General features: G+C 38.2%; 1 protein-coding gene across 2 annotated transcripts in view; it reads right to left on the reverse strand.

Annotated features, from left to right (window-relative positions):
* KIAA0825 (KIAA0825 ortholog) overlaps positions 1-18,686 on the reverse strand; it is a 385,582-nt gene that overhangs the window by 176,739 nt on the left and 190,157 nt on the right. For both annotated transcript variants that reach the window (XM_047877364.1, XM_047877370.1), the window contains exon 20: positions 17,436-17,530. In XM_047877364.1, coding sequence (XP_047733320.1) covers positions 17,436-17,530 — 95 coding nt within the window. The remainder of the gene's footprint in view (positions 1-17,435; positions 17,531-18,686) is intronic.

The raw sequence follows: 18,686 nt of genomic DNA on the forward strand, positions 1-18,686 counted from the left end.
AACATGAATGTAGTTTTGTCATAACCTGCCAATCCAAAGAGTAACACAAAAAAAGCTGTCCTCAGTGACATGTTTCAGTGTCAACTTTTAGAGTGATAACTCTGAATTCTCTGGGCTATAAGAGGGCTTTCTACAATGGCAGCTCTGAGGCTATACAATATGTATTTTCATCAGACCGGGGAAGGTTCTAGTTCATGACCAGCCAGCCATTTAACTCTGATTATCTATAAATGATTAATCTAATTGTTTAAAGTCTTGTTTCAAGTTCTTCAACATTAGTTGGTCCACTTTAAGTGTGTGTAATATTCTTCCAACTTTTTCTTGAGTGCAAGACAGCACTGCAATTGCTTTCTCTCCAGTCTTGCTCTGGAGACTGAAAAGCCATTTAAAGCCTTTCCCTATCTTAAAACAAAGTATGAGGGGCACCTGGGTAGCTCAGTTGGTTGCGTATCCGACTTCAGCTCAGGTCACGATCTCACTGTTCGTGGGTTCGAGCCCCGCATCAGGCTCTGTGCTGATGGCTCAGAACTTGGAGCCTGCTTCCAATTCTGTGTCTCCCTCTCTCTCGGTCCCTCTCCCCTTCATGCTCTGTCTCTTTCTCTCAAAAATAAATGTTAAAAAACTAACAAAAAAACAAAGTGTGAGCCAGAGAAGAAAGGGGGAAGGGGGGAAGAGGAAGGAGTTGTGGAGAGAGAGAGAGAGAGCAGGGGCGAGTGAGAGAGAAAAATGACAGAACTCAAAGAGCAGATAACCTGAGGTCTACTGTATACACAATGTACTATAGGGCAAAGTAGGGAAGAAAGCAGTAAGGAAATATGTTAAGCTAGGAAACTTATTCCCTTCACGGTTTAATACCAGAGCTTCATCTTTTGAGGCACTCTGAAGGCTCAAAACATCAGGAATACTTAAATAAATACTAAAATTCATTTTAAAGGTAACTACCTGTTGTTGTTTTAGATTTTGGACCAGCATTCTCTTCTAGTAGCTACATACACTGTGCATGGTTTAGCTATCATTAAATGGCAGATGGAATCACAACACTCTCAGTAGCACTACAATAAATGAGCAGTGAAGGACCAAAAGCCTCTGTTCTAGCAATTACTAATCTCTGATGCATGATATACACAAAATTTTTATATCACTGTACACATTATCAGTGAATAGTCCTCTCGTTTGGAAGGGCACACCTGCATGATTTCCTAGAGCATTTATTCAGATCCCCTACCGCCACGTTTCCATTCATCTGAAATTGAAATTTAAACTAAAGAGTGAATACTATTACTATGCATTTTACCCAAAATGTGAAAAGAAATATTTTCCTTTATTTTACCGTGGAATAATCTGAGAATAATTCATCATTATGATCACAGCTATCACTGTTTTTCCTGTTTCCTATTTGATGCCTGTATTTGGAATTATGGAATGAAAAATACTTAGTACTCTACTTATCTGAATTTCTAACTCTGTGATTTGTATATGGAAGGATTGATTTTGGCTAATAAACATACTGATTCCTTCACCAATTTAATGCCAACAATGACTTTTTAACCATTTCAAAGTGTTTGATCACTTCAAAAAATTTTCAAATTGTTGTATCAACTATTTCAATCCTGGCTGCAAAGTGGTATCGTGTGGAAAACTTTTTTAAAGTATCAGTAACTGTTCCCCGCCCCAGAGATTCTTATTTAATTTGTCAGCTGGAGGCCTGCACAGTGTGTGTGTGTGTGTGTGTGTATGTGTGTGTGTGTGTGTGTGTGTGTGTATGTGTTTTAACACTTCCCAAATAATTCTAATGTGTACCCAAGATTAAGTACTACTGTTTTATGTAGTAATCCTCATGTTTATATTGTTGACCTAAAAGGATAAAAAATTTAATCCTAAAATGGAAAAGATATTTCTCAAATTAAATTGGAAAATGAAATCATCAATCTTTAGGATTCTTAGACCTATTACAGTTTGTAAGAAAATATGCTTAGACCATTCGTCAGAAACTTTGGGATTGAGTCATTGTTCAGCCAGCCCTAGGAAGTCATTAAGTCCCTCAAGACAAATGCATTCTGATCTATAAAAGGAGAAAATTAAGACTTCTTCTAGCTTTAAAAGGATTTTCTCAAATGATCTCCAAGAGCACAGAATGTTGTTCTTAAATGTTAATCAGAGTACTTATTTGATTCTATATACTAAAGGTGGGATTTAAGCCAAGGCGACCAAACTTACATTACTGAAACTATATCATTCTCCTCTCCTATCTGTGGCAGACATTGCTAACTGATTACAGCACAAGAGGGAAAAAACAAACAAACAAACAAACAAAATACTCTCCTGGAGTTTGCACTCAGGATAAAGCTATTTCCTCTTTGGGAGTTAAGTGCGTATTAGCTGTTACAGGACTTCAGGAGTCACCACCCCAAAATATGACTCTTTAGTATACAGACTACTTTGACCTGAAGACACTGGAAAAACAGCAGATGCAGGGAGGGGCTTTCCCTGAACAACTCTTATCTGCCTAAAACACTTCCTCCAAAAGAAATTCAGTTGTCCCCTCCAGGGGAGTTTCATCAATGAGGGAAGATTGATTTTTGTCACAGAAGAGACCAGAAGTTGACAGTATCCCTAGACAAACTTTGTCACCAACTATCACCCCTACTATCTATTCTTCTAAGGGCCCACTCTTCTTTCCTAAGTGGCCTAAATTCCCTCTCCCCTTCCCCTATTAAGGTGGCATATAAGGTCTCAAATCTCACCATTTTTTAGGTATTCACATTTTCTTCCATAACACCCCCATGGCATATGTTAAAAATTAATAAATTTGTATATCTTTTCTACCATTAACCTGCCTGTTGTCAGTTTATTTCATAGACCCAACAGTCAAACCAAGGAGGGTAGAGGGGAAGTCTTTCTTCCTCTACACTGTTCTTTTTAAAGAGATGATGTAACAGAGTAATCAGCAGGAGACTAAAAATGTCCAGAAAGAATAAAAAACTGTTAGCACAGTTCCGGAAGGACACCATGACTCACAACATGTGACTAAGTCCTAATGGCAGGCACAGCTTCATGGAGGGATGGCCTACTTCTACTCCCCAAACAAACTGCTTTGTTGTGACCTAGGTTCTGATGTCAATTCACCTAGAGGGAGGGGATTGCCAGATCTGCTTGAAGCTGTATTTTTCACTGTACGTAACCAAAATGGAGCTCTGGATTTTGCAAAAGACTCTTGTGAGCTTGGTTAGTGTGAGTCAATATTCCTTATAGGAAATGAAATTGTCAGACTTTCAAAGCTACAGACCAGATCACAAATAAAGTGGAAATACCAATAAAATCATGTCCTTCCCAAGGGATCAGCTGGTCCTCTAGCAGCGGGGCAATGACAAAACACTTGCAAATACAATTGAAATAACTCAAATAGTTCTTACATAAAGCATTTTCTTATACAGACTAAGAAAAAGGAAGCTTTTAAAAAGTGCCAAAACCTTTCCATTTTTGTAGGTTTTTCATATTTAAAAATAATAATTAACATAAATGTTGTAATGAGGTAATCGGGCGGGAGTCAATGCTCTTTGAGGACAGGGCCCCCCTCTAACCCAGTGCTAGATGCCATCTCTCATGATAAATCCTGTACCAAAAGACACACTAGTCACACCATCTGCTGCCTCCAGGGAGATAAGTTGCACATTTCAAAGTATGGCAACATTCCACTATAGCATAATGAAGAAAATGAAAAACATATTAGCAAACTGAACACTTTGGGGAAATTTCATTTTCAAATTGTGTGCTGTTTTGCTTTTAAAGAAGTAAAATTATTAAATAAAATGTGTGAGAGGAAGCAAATATTCTCCCTTGTAGCAAAATTACGAATGTTTTTACTTTGTGAAAAATAACATTATTTCCAACGAATGCATTAAAATCACACATATAATCCACATTCACAGAGTTGTTATGAACAAACATCTATAGCTGACGTGCACGTACTTTTGCTGAAATCAAATTTCAATCCTAAAATTTGTTAGATGATTTGCTAAATGAGAAAAATCAGCAATTAATCGAGAAACAATTCCACTTAATTTCTTCCCCAGAAACCCTCTGGGATCTAGAAATACAGTTGAAGCCATGTCAGACCAGCCAGTTCACAGCAACAAACATGAACGTGCTGACTTGGAAGCGTCACTACCTGTCTTGGGCGTTTCCACCACTGAAATTCTACCATCCACGGAAAAACTGAAGCACCGAAGAACAGAACGTGCAGCCTCAGTACAAGTTGCAAGTACACTGAGAGATTAAGAGCAAGACAAATCAGGTGCCCCTCTTCCACTTGACCAAGGCCAGTATTAAACTAGCACATCTTGTTTGAAGAGCCATCAATCATGTACCAAGAGTGCCCCTCACAAAGGTACATCTCATCCAAACCGTATAAATATAAAGCAAATAGAATTTTAGTGACAGACTACAAGGCCATTTGATCTATGAATTACACAGGCTCTGCAATTGCTTACACATGCCTGGAAACCTTCAGGGTCAGATGAGGCCAAGGATTCAAAAGGAAGAATCTGTAGCTGTTAATATTCTCCACGTATAAGCCTAAATAGGACAGTTGCCCCCTTCTCCCCATACCACCCCTCACTCAGTTCAACATCTGACTTTGTCCTAAGCAGCCCCCCATTCATTGCGGCTGTATGTTGTGGACAGAGCAGATTTGCCAATGGAAAATGCAGTGAAGAGACCATTACTCTAGCAAAATAACCTGGAAGCAGCATACTCTCTCTCTCATGGTGTGTTACCATCTACCTCAAACCCTTTGTCTAGATTGCCTCTCATGTTGGCTACCTGGCTGACTCATGTTCAGCTTAAGTGTCACCACGTGCTGGGCATATTTCCCGACTGGTCCGGCATTCACGTCAGGTCTGCAATCTTCCACTGTATGTCTATGGTAACTTGCATGAACCTCTAGGATAGCTATAGTCACTGATTTTTCAGTCTGTCTTCTCCACTGGATTCTGAATTCCTTGACAGCAGGGGCTGTGTCTGGCTCATTTCTTTATCTGCCGTGCCTAGAATGTTTGATGGATGGATGAATGAACAAACAGTCACAGATCCATCTATTTACTCAAAGTCTTGCTGGACTGAATAATGGGATAGAAGTATTCTTATAATCAACACGGTGTATTCTGTGCGTTACATAATACCTGGCTTTCATATGCTGGTAAATGTATTATTCTCTATATAATAAAGTAACAGGAGTCTGGGTTGTCCTTTATACAATGTTACCTGTTTGCAGAGAGTCCTGACTATCTTTAAGTCCTTTAGAGAGCTGACTATTGAAATGGACAAGTAGATGTTCATCACTGGCTTGGGCTAAGTCAGATGCACAAATGCAGCAAAGACATAATCCTGATGAAAAGAGCTTACTGGGCAAGTGACACAGGTAAACAACAAAAACTTAATCAGGTTACTGACTCCTTTCCAAAGAGAGACCAATTCTCTCATCTTAGGACTCTTTTTATAGATTTTAATTGATTAACTTGGAGTTAACAATTATTTGACAAGAAGAGAATCACAAGCTCCCATTCCGGGTCAATCACTCAATCACTAAAAGCTATTCTTTGTAGCTTTAAAACATTTCATTTTACAGAAAACTAAAATATTCCCTTTTTGCCTTCTATTTTTCTGAGTCACAACATTCATCCTGATATTTTTTCTTCCAAAATTCTATTCAGAATGATGACTGAATGCTCGAAGGGTATTTTAAGATTTAAATGAGAGACAAGGACAGATTTGTTACCTCAGGTGGGTGGAATTATAAGGTACATGGTGAGGCAGAGCAAGAGATTAGTGACTTTTACTTTCCACAGTGCCCATATTATTTCACTTCTCCTGAGCATACATGTAATTTAAAATAGTTTCATAAAGGTTTTAAATAAATGAATTAACAAAGCCTCTTTCTGTTGGTGATCCTCTCCCTACCTCAGAAAGGCCTAAAAGCAAATGAAAGTCATTCCAGAACAGTAAATTGAGACCAGCAGCCAAAAAGAAGGAACAGCACAGCGGCATGCCTGAACATTGTGCTTTATGGTGTAAGTGTCAAGGGAGAAGAGAGCCCTAGTGGCTTGCTTCCCTGGTGCTGGCTACCTATCTGAGGTGACAACCAAAAACTGGTGAACATTAGAGAGTAGCACATGCTGAACATTAACATGTATAACTGTTCATAAATGCCCTGAGAATTTGGAAAATGGGGCATTTTTGAGATCTCTGTGTCTGGAGACGGGCTTGATGGTGGACCCGAGCAGGTCAGGACAGACTTGGAAGATGAGCCAAGGGAGCAAAGGAGACAAACCCAGGCAAAGGAGTAGGCATCACTGACACAGATACCAGGAAATGCTCAAGTTCGCAACAGTCATTCTCATATTCCAGCTCTATCAGTCTTCTCCTCCGGAGCCTCCAGTCTACCAATTACCTGAGGTGAAGTTGAGTCCTGGTCAGGCAATGGTGAAGGGTCTCTGTCTCTGAGAACAGATGTCCAGACCAAGTTTTGCCATGGATGCCGGAGCCCTCAACTTGGACCCCATCTCTAGATCCTGATTTCTGAATAACTCAAAATCCACAGCTGAAAACAAGATCTGGTACACATATTTTGTGTGTTCATTGATTAGTTGTTAAATATTGGCCCTTTCTGGTCACACCTGTTCTGCCTTAGACTCACAAATCAGCTTCCTGAGCTTCTATTCTGCCTTGAACCCAGACCATGCATCACACAGCCAACACCTAATAAAAAGTTCTCTAGACATCTCTTTTCCCATTTCTGCTTTTTTCCTCAGTCCTCCCTTCTCTCATTTCGCAATTATCAAGATGCTTGGGTTGTGCCTTACTATTTATCCCTGGCCATATGTTTATCCTTACACCTTACCCTGGCCTGTGCAAAGAAGAGGACGAAATAATAGCTAAAAATAATTATAACTTTTATAGAGCATAACCTGTGCTCCAGGCTTTGTGCTAAAAAGTTGCTGGGATTAATTGCTCTGAACTGCCCATTCAATAAGAAAGGTGCTGCATGCAGTCAAGAAAAAGGAAATTAAAATCAAGTGGTAGAGAGAGATTTGAACCACAGGTTGCCATACTCCAGAGTGGGCAAAAGGAATTGTGGGTCTGTTATAAAAAAGGGATTTGTGAATGGAAAGACCAGATGAAGGAGGCTTTAAAATTGGGGCTAAGGAGTTTGGTTTTGGTGCGTAGGCAATGTGGAGCCACCGTAAACTTTGCAGTGGAATATATTTCTGTATATTTCATTCTAGCTTTTATCTCTTTGAATATTTGGTAATTTGTAATACAAGTTTGCCTGTGTCCTTTTTTTTTTTTACCACCTTTATTCTATCAGCATCAGTAACTCATGTATATATATACATGGCAGTGTAACATGGAAAAACAAACCAAACCAAGAATCTGGAATGGCTAGCTAAATTGTGCTGTGGTAATTTGGCATGATGCTAAGTTATTCAAAATAAAAATTATGTCTTTGCATTGATGAATGGCAAAAAAAAAAGTTTGGTGAAAATGTAGAACCCACAATGATAAGTATAGATCCCCCCTTGTGAGGTGCAAAAGGATGTCTTTGTTATGTACATATAAAGGTCACTAGGAGAAAAGAAGAGCTGAATCAAGGTGGTGGCATTAAATTATAAACATATTATTTCTGTGTTCCAAAAATGTGAATGCTATTTTCAATTGGTTTTTATAATAATAGAAAAACTTAAAGAGAAAAACACATTAATCCAGCAGAGATCAAAGGACTGGAAGTCAAGGAGAGAGTAAGCAGGGGATCTAGCCACCAGTGGACGGGGCACTGGATTTCAAGAGTGGCAGTGCTGGGGGACAGAAAGTAACGGTGTGAGAAATTTTCAGAGGGAAAGCACTGTGTCTAACAGAATACAGATGAAGGGAGATGGAAACTTCGTAAAGTCATTCAAGATTTCTAGGCTGGGGCTGGAAAAATGTTAGTGCCACGAGTGGAAATCACACAACTCTAAAGAGGAGGCAGTTTCAGATGAAGGTAATTATGATGTGAGGATTTCTATATGAGATGAGAGTTATTACATTAAAATATTATTGCAGTGAAAATATAAGTGTATGTGACCTAGAATCTCATTGAACAATTTTACAACCGGAGCTACAGATGACTCCATGGCATAGATTTACAGGTTCACATTGCTGGGCCTAATCCATTCTGGGCTTTGCACTTTTTAGCTAACATAAAATTTTAAAAATAAAATAAAATTTGGATGTTTTTACCTAGGTATGCACTCACCTCCATCCCATTGTATTATGTCTTGCCTTCACATATTTATATTATTTGGCCAGGCCTGAAGGCATTTGATTTTGAAACCAGGATAACCCCTCAAAGCCACAGAAGTGAAGGAGTTCATTGCTGAAAAGAGGTTAGGAAAGGATATAGAGTGTTTGAGAATGGGAGGACCAAGGCTAGGAGGCCTTTAGGAGTATCTGAGGAAAGAATAAATCAGAACAACTGTCTTAAAAGGAATCCCAGAAAGGGATATAGATGTAACTGGGGATGGGGGTGGAGGGAATAATCAATAACAGGGGGGAAAAATCTGAAGAAAATCACAATACTGAAGGGACCTACTCAATGCCAAGAGAAATCAAGGACTCACACAAAGATAGACACGATGTCATTTCAGAATGACAAGAGGTGAAAGGGAGGTGGGGGGTATGACTTAAAAAAAAAAAGCATCCAGGGAGACAAAAAGGGGGGAAAGAGTCCTTTTGGCATCAAATTTCTCATAGGCAGTGTAAAATATAGGCAGATACAATTTCTTTATAAAGTTAAACATAAATGTACTAGACAATCCAGCATTCCCACTTCTAGGTATTATCCACATGAAATAAAAGCCTATGTTCATGTAAAAACCTGCACACAAATGGTTATAGAGACTACCCACAATCACCAATACTGTGAACAATTCAAATGTCCCTTAACAGGTAAATGGATCAACAATAGAACATTCATACAATGGACTACTACTATTCTACAGTAAGAAGAACAATTGGAAGAATTTCAAATGCATCACGCTGAGTAAAAGGAGACAGATTGAAAAAGCAACATAGTATATAATTCTATTACTATACCTTCCTGAAAGAAGAAAACCACACAGAGAACAGATCAGTGATTGCCAGGGATTGAGACAGGGAAGAAATTGACTACAGAGGGTCAGTGCAAGAGAACCTTTTTAAATGATTTTCTTTAAATTAATGTTTATTTATTTTTGAGAGAGATAGAGTGCAAGCAGGGGAGGGGCAGAGAGAGAGGGAGATATAGAATCCAAAGCAGGCTCACCGACTATGAGATCATGATCTGAGCCAAAGTCGGTTGCTTAACTGATTAAGCCACCCAGGTGCCCCTAAGTGATTTTGCTAGTCATGATTGTTGAACAATTTCATGCATGTTTCAACTCAGAACTATATACACCACTCGTGAATTTTATTTTATGTAAAATAAAATTACATAATATAAACAATACAAATCAATTTAAAAATGGAGGTTGTACCATATGACATCAAAGTGGCCAATGGAAGAGCTAAAATGAAATTTTATTAGAGCTTGAAGAGGAGGGGACAGGAGATGGTAGTTCAAATTCTATATCTTTCATTGCAAGGAATCAATCATATTAAGTTGATAAAGGTTTAACAATTACTGGTGTAGCATATCCCTTAGATGTGTCAACTCAAATAAATAAAAAAAGAAATGGCTCAAATGGTTACAAGTGAGTGGGATTTCTGTGACGGAGGAGCTGGGGTGGGGAACTTTCTCTTTCATATCTTCCTGTACCATTTGCTTATAGTTGATTACAAAACAAATTTCACAGTTATATTAATACACATATTCTGGATACAAAAACATCTTCATTTAAAATTTTTTTTCACCAGAGCTCCTATTTTCGGGGAAAAAATCAGATTTAAGGCTGCCCCTCAGGGTACATAAAGGTGAGAGTCTCATTGACAACATAAGAAAGCACTATGGACATCCTAACTAGTTTCACACACAACACAACAGAAAAGTACTGAAATAATAGTATCACAAATGTTAAGAAAGTGAACATTATTGTTCACATTTGTTATACTATTTCATTATATTTAGCAAACATTTAAATCTCTCTCAAAATTATGTCATAATGAAAATATCTTCAGAGATAATTTCCTGTCTTTACACTGATGTAGCAACATAAACAGAGACATTCTATGGTGACCAGTAAGCCTAAAAAGCAGTCAATGGCCTTTTCATCTTCAACCAAAATGAGTCAATGGGTCTATGACAACTACTCGTGGATGCACCCATGTTGAAACTTTTTGCAGAAAAACATCACAGAGGGTTTGGGTTCTGAAAAGAATTTGACAGGGGAAAGACTTAAAGAAGAGTTATTGAAAAAAAGAATGTACTTCATACAAGCAAGTTTTTAATAGCTTTTGATATATTGCAAGAACCCCAAAGTGCCAGTATGTGAATGCATAATTAGGTAGGCACAAATTCATTACAAAGTGAATTTTGGTTCAACTTGACAAGTGAAAAATTCTCCCATGGCTGCTTTTGAGAAAATTATTATACCTTCCTTTCATCAAAATGTTGCCAATTCTGCGTTTCTGTCAATAGCATTTAACCTATTTATTTAGGTAGCCTGTTTTCTGCTTCACTGAATTAATGCAGACCTTCATTTAAATCACATTCCTATTAATTTATACAACACATACACATACACTCTCTCACGTAGGAGAGAACCACTGTTTGCACCCCACTATGGTAGCAATGGAGAAATGCACCACTTACATCCCTACAGTCATCATGGGGATGAGTGGCCCTCGATGTCATTGCTCAACATCTCCCCTGTGCTCAGGGCATGCTTCCATGTGGACTTTAGCCAGTGTCTGAGCACAATGGAGGTACTAATGCCAGCCCACGCCTGCAGGACATGAGACACTCTTCTAGTGTGTGGACCTTAGCTTGTGGAGTCACATCGGCCTTGTTGAAACCTTACAACTACCCTCTACCCGTGACTCTTCTTTCTACCCCACCCTCCTCCCCTCTCTCCTTTCACAGCTAACAGATCAGCAACTTGGTCTGAAGGTTTATTTGCCTACCCATCCTCCTCCTCTGTACCCCTCATATGTAGCTCTCCCAGAAAACTTCCTGCATCTCTAATCCTATCTGGCATCTACTTGCAGGATTTAAACTGACACACTGACTCTGAAGAAAGGGTAAGCCTGGCTCCTCTCCACCTCAAGGATATCTGGGCCACACCGTCTTCAAAGAGAATGTATGGTACCTAACTTTTATGAAAATTAGGAATTAGGAATAGAGTAAACTGAGCCCTCAAGCTTCCTTGGGAATGTCTTTCTTTCTTTCTTTTGGGGAGAGGAGCAGAAAGATACACACACACACACACACACACACACACACACACACACACACAGAGAGAGAGAGAGAGAGAGAGAGAGAGAGAGAGAGAGAGAGAGAGAGAATCTCAAGCAGCCTCCACACTCAGCAGGAAGCCTGACACAGGGCTTGATCCCACGACCCTGAGATAATGACCTGAGCTGAAATCCAATAGTTGGATGCTTAACCAACTGAATCAACCCAGGTTCCCCATGAATGTCTTTTATATGTGTGATGTATATTCTCTTCCTCAGCCTCTAGCCATAGTCTTTAACCTGGCCTTCACTTTTTTGGATTATCCTGTCCCTTGACTTCAGAGAAAAGTGGTCAAGAACGTGGACATGAACAGGAATCCAGGCACCATCACTTAGACCTCTGTGCCTATGGGCCTTAGTTTCCTTGTCAAGAAAACTATAATAATACATAACCTGATAAGGTTATTTATAAGGTTATTGTAAGGATTTACAGTTAAATACGTGTATGCAACTCACTTAAGTTATGCCAGCCAGGTGGCAATTGACCTCCAGATTTGCTGTCTTCATTATCATCAGATTTACAGTGAATACATAGCTAATTAAAAAAAAAAATGACCAAAGGGTACAAACTTCCAGTTATAAGATGAAGATCTAAAGAATGGCATAGAGATTATAGTTGTGACCATATTATACACTTGGAAGTTGCTTAGCAAGTAGATCTTAAATGTTCCTTCCACAAAAAGGATATGGCAATTATGTGATTGATGGAGGGGTTCATTACCACTATGGTGGTAATCGTTTCACAATACATAAGTGTATCAAATCAACACCTGGTACACCTTCAACTTCTACAATGTTATGTATCAAGCGTATCTCAATGAAGCTGGAAAAAAGAAACTTGATCAGGAATACGATGTAGTCAATAAAGCACCAGATACAGTCTCAGAAGACTTTGTTTTGAGTTCCAGATGCCATTTATTACCTGTGACCTTAGGAGCGTGATTCAGTGTTTTGCAATCTCACTGGTACCTGTCTCTTATTACGTAGTTGTGGTGAGGGTCAGAGGAGATGTGGCAAAGTACTTTACACGCTACAAAAGACGGTATATAGAAGTTACCAAACAGAAAACAATACACAGGTACCAGTTTGTTTGGTCCATGTACAGAGGCCCTAACTCCTGAAAATCTTGAGGGTCACAGTGTTAAATTCTTACATCCTAAATACACTTTAGATGTGCTGCTTTGGGAGTTAAGGATGGGCGGGAAGCCTGCTCCTACTTGAGAACATACTGGTGATGGGTAGAGAGTCACTGAGTCTGAGGCCTTCCCTTTGGGGGAGGTGGAAAGAAAAGGGTTTTTTATAGAGAGAGCGAGAACATGAAAAATACCCAGATTTGAATGCCACGACATATGTAATGTATGTAATGGCTCAGAGGTGTGTTATTTCTAAAATCAGCTTCCCCCTTTTTTAAACCCATCTCTCCATCACCAGGCAGCCTGCTGCTGCATCAGGAATTTACTGCTGTGAGCAACCATAAACATTGTGCTAATGGCTGCACTGCCCGAGGACGGACATTGCCGAGTGCAGTGTGTGCAGTTAAAGGCCACAGATGATATTTTCTACTCTCTGCACACCACAGGGCACACACATTATCATCTGATATAGCAGAAAGGTACTTTAATAATTATTATTATTAAAAGCAAACAATCAACTCCACAAATCAACAGCTCTTCTAAAACATGTTTTCTAATCTCTGTTTCCTCTCAGATGTATGGTTATTATCCACCTGGAAAGGCCCCAAAGTGATAGCCAGAAATCTGCTGCCACCACCCCTTCTGCTGTTCCTGCCATCCTATTTAATTGTGTTTGCTCAACTCGAAGCCAAACTCATATGCAGTATATTTAGATGGTTAAAATAGCATAGCATTCCTCTGTATTCACAGATTATTTTCAATGCCACAATTCTTGGGAATTAGTCTGGAATAAATAAGGTAAAGCTACATAAATTTGTTCCAGTGACAAAGAAAACAATATCAAAATGGCAATCTGGAGATTCGCCATGAATGAAGGAATATACAGTGTCCCTCCTGGTGAACTCTCCTGCAAATGCAATCACCGTCTCATTCGCTAGTCTGGATTTATTTTAAAGTGAGTGAGAAAGAAAGCGAGGAACTAATAGTAAGAAACGGATTCAAAAGATCAATGTACAATCACTGTACTTACTCTTACATAGCATTAGAGGTAAAGGCGTAGAACTGATATATATGTTGATTTTCTGAACCTCGGAGGAGCCCTTTTTCCCCCCGCAATGGCAAATTTTTTAAATTGAAAAACATCTATCATTAATATATATTTGGGATCTCTCTCTGAGGTCTCAGCGACTACATTTTTTTTTCAAATGCTTTGAACATCGCAAATTTACAAAGGCTTGGTTAGATACTTCTGTCAGCTAACACTACCTTAAATTTTTCAACTTGTGTTTTTAGTATCATTTAATGAATATAAACCCTATCATCCAAATGTCACAAGGTTTCTGAATCGTGGAATAAAGAACGGACCTTGTTGCTGAACAGGTTATGACTTGAACTGGATCAATGAATTAAAAATAAAGACCAGTGTTCCATGCTTTTAATCTGAGCCAAATGTCGCATAATAATAAAAACAGGCATTTTAAACACACAGAGTTTAACCAGATTTTCAGCTGAATTTGGAAAATGAAGAGAATGATCATGCAGCTCGATAATTTTTTTACTTGAGATTTTCCAGAATATACTTCTCATATCTACATGACTATTGATCCAAACTCACATTTAGAGAATGCCAACTCTGTGCTCATCTGTCAGGAGCCGACTTTTCCCCTATATTCTTATTCCTCATTTGTTAACTAATTCAACAAATATTACTCAAAATCTATTGTGCATCCAATCCGATAGCCGTTCTAGGTACTGTAGACACAGTGTGAGTAAAACAGGTAAGGTGCTATTCTCATGGAGTTTATATTCTACCCGGGGCGGGGGGGGGGGCAGGAATGGAGGGGGCAGGATTAGGAGACAACCAACAGAAAGTAAGAGTTCAGATACTGATAACTCAAGAAAGCACAGTAGAATACAATGCTAGGGTGACTTGGAGGGTACCTTTCGGTGGGAGAAAAGGAAAGGCTTCTCTGAGGAGATAACATGTACCTCAGATGGACAACCTGGCAGCTACCATGTGAAGAGCTGAGGGAACTGCGAGTACAGAGACCCTGAAACAATAAAGAGCTTGGAGAATCCCAACAATAGGAAGAAGACAATGAACTCAGAACATCATGAATTGGGAGAAGTGCTTTGAGATGAGGCCTGACAGTGAACAGAGGGCACATCCCTACCAAGTTCTCAGGTAGTCACTTTAAGATTGGTTCTGCCTTTGGAATCATCGCAGAGCCAGCCTGTGGAACAAATAACCAGTATTGTCTCAGATCCAGATACAGCTGGCGCCACGCATCTCCTTTCTTCCTATGTCTGAACTGTCCTTCACACGGTCATCTCTTGAGTATCTCCTAAGTGACTCATGTGGCTTTTAGACACCCTGCTTCTTGCCCATTTTGTCACTGTTTGTCTTCCAAAGCCATGATGGAGGTCTGGTTCACTCCAGGCTTGGGGTCTTTAGAGACTAAGTCCATGGATGGTCTGCTTATGATATTAAATTTGAAGACCAGGCACAAAAGAATTTAGAAGGTGAATATAAAGGACTCCCTGCTCCTCAACTTTTTTCAAATTTTTGCATTTGTGTTCACTCTTCTTTGTACCATTATGTCCTCAGATAATAATTGCCGTCCCATATATACACTTGACCAAAGTGCATAGATTAGTATAAACCTACTACCAATTAAAGACAGAAAAAGAAAACAAGTTTAATTGCTGAGTTTGAAAAAAAAGAATTCAGCATATTCAGCCGAACTACTATAGGTAGTTCACAATAGTATGTAAAAGTATCACTTTACGGATATAGGATAAAATTCTTAACTCTCATTCTAAAGCTCAGTGTTCTGTGGTCTCACTTTCAAATGCATATTTTCAAATAGCCATGTTGTCAAAACTTCAGGGTACCTTTTAAAAAATAAATTAATAATAATAATAAAAATAATAAATAATAAATAGTAATAATAAATAATAAATAATAATAAATAAAAAATAAAAATTCCCTTTAAGGTAGATCAATTATACTCGTAGCTTGCACTATGTAGTAGTTTGGAGTAGAATGCCTTTCACAGCATTCTTTAAGTTCCAAGGTTCTTTAATAAAGTGATAGTCTAGCTGTTTCTATTAAAGACTCATGACCCTTTTCCAATAAAACTGTTTTGACCTGTTACTTCTGGCTAAATTTGTGGGAGTTCTATTTTCTCACTCTTGCACATGCTATCTCAGGGAAATAGACTTTAATAGCTATGGTCCTAATTGAAGTGTATCTAAAGTTGTTAAACAAAAATAACAACATGCAATTTTGTTAAAAACACAAATTCACTTCAAAGTGAACATTATACATAGCAAATGCAGAAGGGTTTGAAGGGTGTGTTGCCCCCAGAGCACCATTTAGTGGACTGGAAGCACCAATTCACAGCTGAAAACACTCATTAAGATAGAATACAGTTAGTCAGCAAAGGCTCAAAACTTTACAGACAGCAGGGAAAAACTGAGTTATCTTTCCTAGTTTGTTCCCAGACAGACATTTAACATTATGTAAACATCACACAACCATAGATTCAACAAAGACCTGGTGTCTCCTCTACCACCCCACCTCCCATCTCCCAAGCAACTTTGGGAGATGATAGGAGCCACTCCAGGGGACTGGTGCATGAACAGAGTGCATTTTCAACTACTACCTGCCAGGTGGTAAGCTTGCTTGGAGAAGGCTGTCCTTGATGGGAAAGCTAGATGGTTCAGCTTTGTACATGATGGGCAGGAGAGCTTCCTTCAGGGGTGAAATATTAGAAATACCATCGCAACCACACATTTAAGCTCCAGCTTTCACTGGCAATAAAGCTGCCCTTTTTAAACCTCCACTTAAGAAATTATGGGAAATACTGGTTATCTCTCCCTCCTGATATTTTCATATATATACCCAGATTTGTCAAGGATGATTTGACTATTCTGTCATTGCTATCAGGAAAAAATATGTATTTAATATTTGTATCAAAAAGATATGAACATTCTACATCACAAAGATTCTATACAAAATAATTCTCATACTGAAGTACAAGCAAATGATGCTTGAATTTAAAAAGTTGCACACATATGTAGCTTATGTGAAAATGTCATACTTGATAGAGAAATCCAATTTTTAAAGATAACACCTTACAGTTTTCACCAAAGACTTTAAAGTATTTTAAAATCTATGTTAATTGATCCAAAATAAAAGGAAATGTTTATACTTTTCTGCAAAATAAATTACATGTGTAGGTTCCCAGGCTGAAATCATGTTATCATTTTATTGGATTGTCCTGGGGTGTGCGTGTGTGTGTGTTTATGTGTGTGTAAAATAATATGCAACTGAAGCTTTAGCAAGAAAGTGCCAAAATAACTGGCTTCAAAGCAAAAAATTCCATCATGACAGTTTTACTTACATGTTTCCCCTGATGAGACTGGTTGATTTGGCTTGGCATTTTGTACGCATTCATTAAATTATTGTAAACAAATATATAGTATTCTAATGACATTCAAATTGGTAACTTTTGGTGTGTACAATGTTGTGCTATTGTATTTACAAATTCAAAAATATTTGAAATTCAGACTAAAACCAACTAATTTCATCTCAGAAAAAATTTTGTACTGCCTTTTGTAAATGCTTACTATGGAAAAACAGCATTTAGAAAGTATACTTGATCTACTTCCATCTCTCTCTCTCTCTCTCTCTCTCTCTCTATATATATATATATATATATATACACACACACACACACACACACACACACACATATATGCATATAATATATAAAGGATATATGTATATATATCCCCCAACCAGATCCCCCAAATCACAAATCTCATTACCTGTTTTTGAGCAGTACACTGAAGGTCATCTTATCCAGTCTCAGATAATTTGGCAGCAAGTTTGACCAATTCCAGCTCCATTTTGTGATGGCTGACTGTTGATAAATGGGAAGACGCTATTGTTAGTTATTAATCAGAGTTAATATGATCAGTAAATTAAAGCTCCAGCTGTGATAGACTAACTAAGAAGGAGGGGGGTCCAGAACAAGGACTTAGACAGATAGCATCAATCATGTCCACAGAAGAAGGTTTTTATTCCAATAAGACAGCAATTAATTTATAAATCCATTTGGGGATGTAGTCATTATTTATAAAAATATAAATCAATTTCTTGAGTCGTTATTCTTCCAAGTGCTAATGGCATTTGCCCAACAAGTTTCTCTGAGAGGGTGACTCTTTGAAAAGTGAAATAATTGGCAACTTTTTCATATATCCATTCATGGTTTTTATTACTTTAGCATCCAGAGCTCTGATGTAAAAAACAAACTTAGAAGTGCTAGGACTCAAATTACAAGACACAACTTCATTAGAGTATGATATCAACGTTATTTTGGTTAAGAAAATGCTTTAAAGTGGAAATGAGAACGAGCTGTGAATGTAAAAAGCATTCTTTTTTCTCATTTAATAGGTAATTTCACAACAAAGTAAAGAGAAAAATTACTGTGAAAGATAATCTCATAATTCAGAGCAGAATAAAACATGCCATTTATTTAAATGAAGTGAGGATAATTCAACAGCTACAATGATTATTTATGGTTTGGAGCCGTCTAATGTACAACATAGAGAAGCAGCCAATAAACTCAAACTTATACAATATATTTGGTTTCCAAGTATTACAGATGCTTGCATTCCTTAAAATGAAATAGTTGTGCTAATAAGAGTCCAGGCCGATGTTTAAAATCCTACAAGAACTATGCCCTGTCACTTGCTGATTAATGGAGCACCACAATCCTGTCATAGAGCAGGAGAATTCTGCCCCGGGTTGTCAGCATTTGAAGGTCTTATTCTACTACAGTATTGATGAATGTAGACTAGGGTCGTAACAGGCATGGCAAAAATATTATCTGCATCCCGAATTAGGCCATTGTTTTAATTCTTATTTTCATCAGAGCTCTAGGTCAAGCAATCCTTCTCTTCTGCCCTGTTAGTTCAAATAGTCTGTCAAAAAGCTTTTTCCTTTTTTATTCAGCAAAAGAACAAAGCAAAGGCAACTTTAGACTTCAAATACTTTGGCATAAATTTGATCTATTT

Source organism: Prionailurus viverrinus, chromosome A1 (assembly GCF_022837055.1).
Source record: "Prionailurus viverrinus isolate Anna chromosome A1, UM_Priviv_1.0, whole genome shotgun sequence".
In the NCBI taxonomy this organism is placed as follows: Eukaryota; Metazoa; Chordata; class Mammalia; order Carnivora; family Felidae; genus Prionailurus; species Prionailurus viverrinus.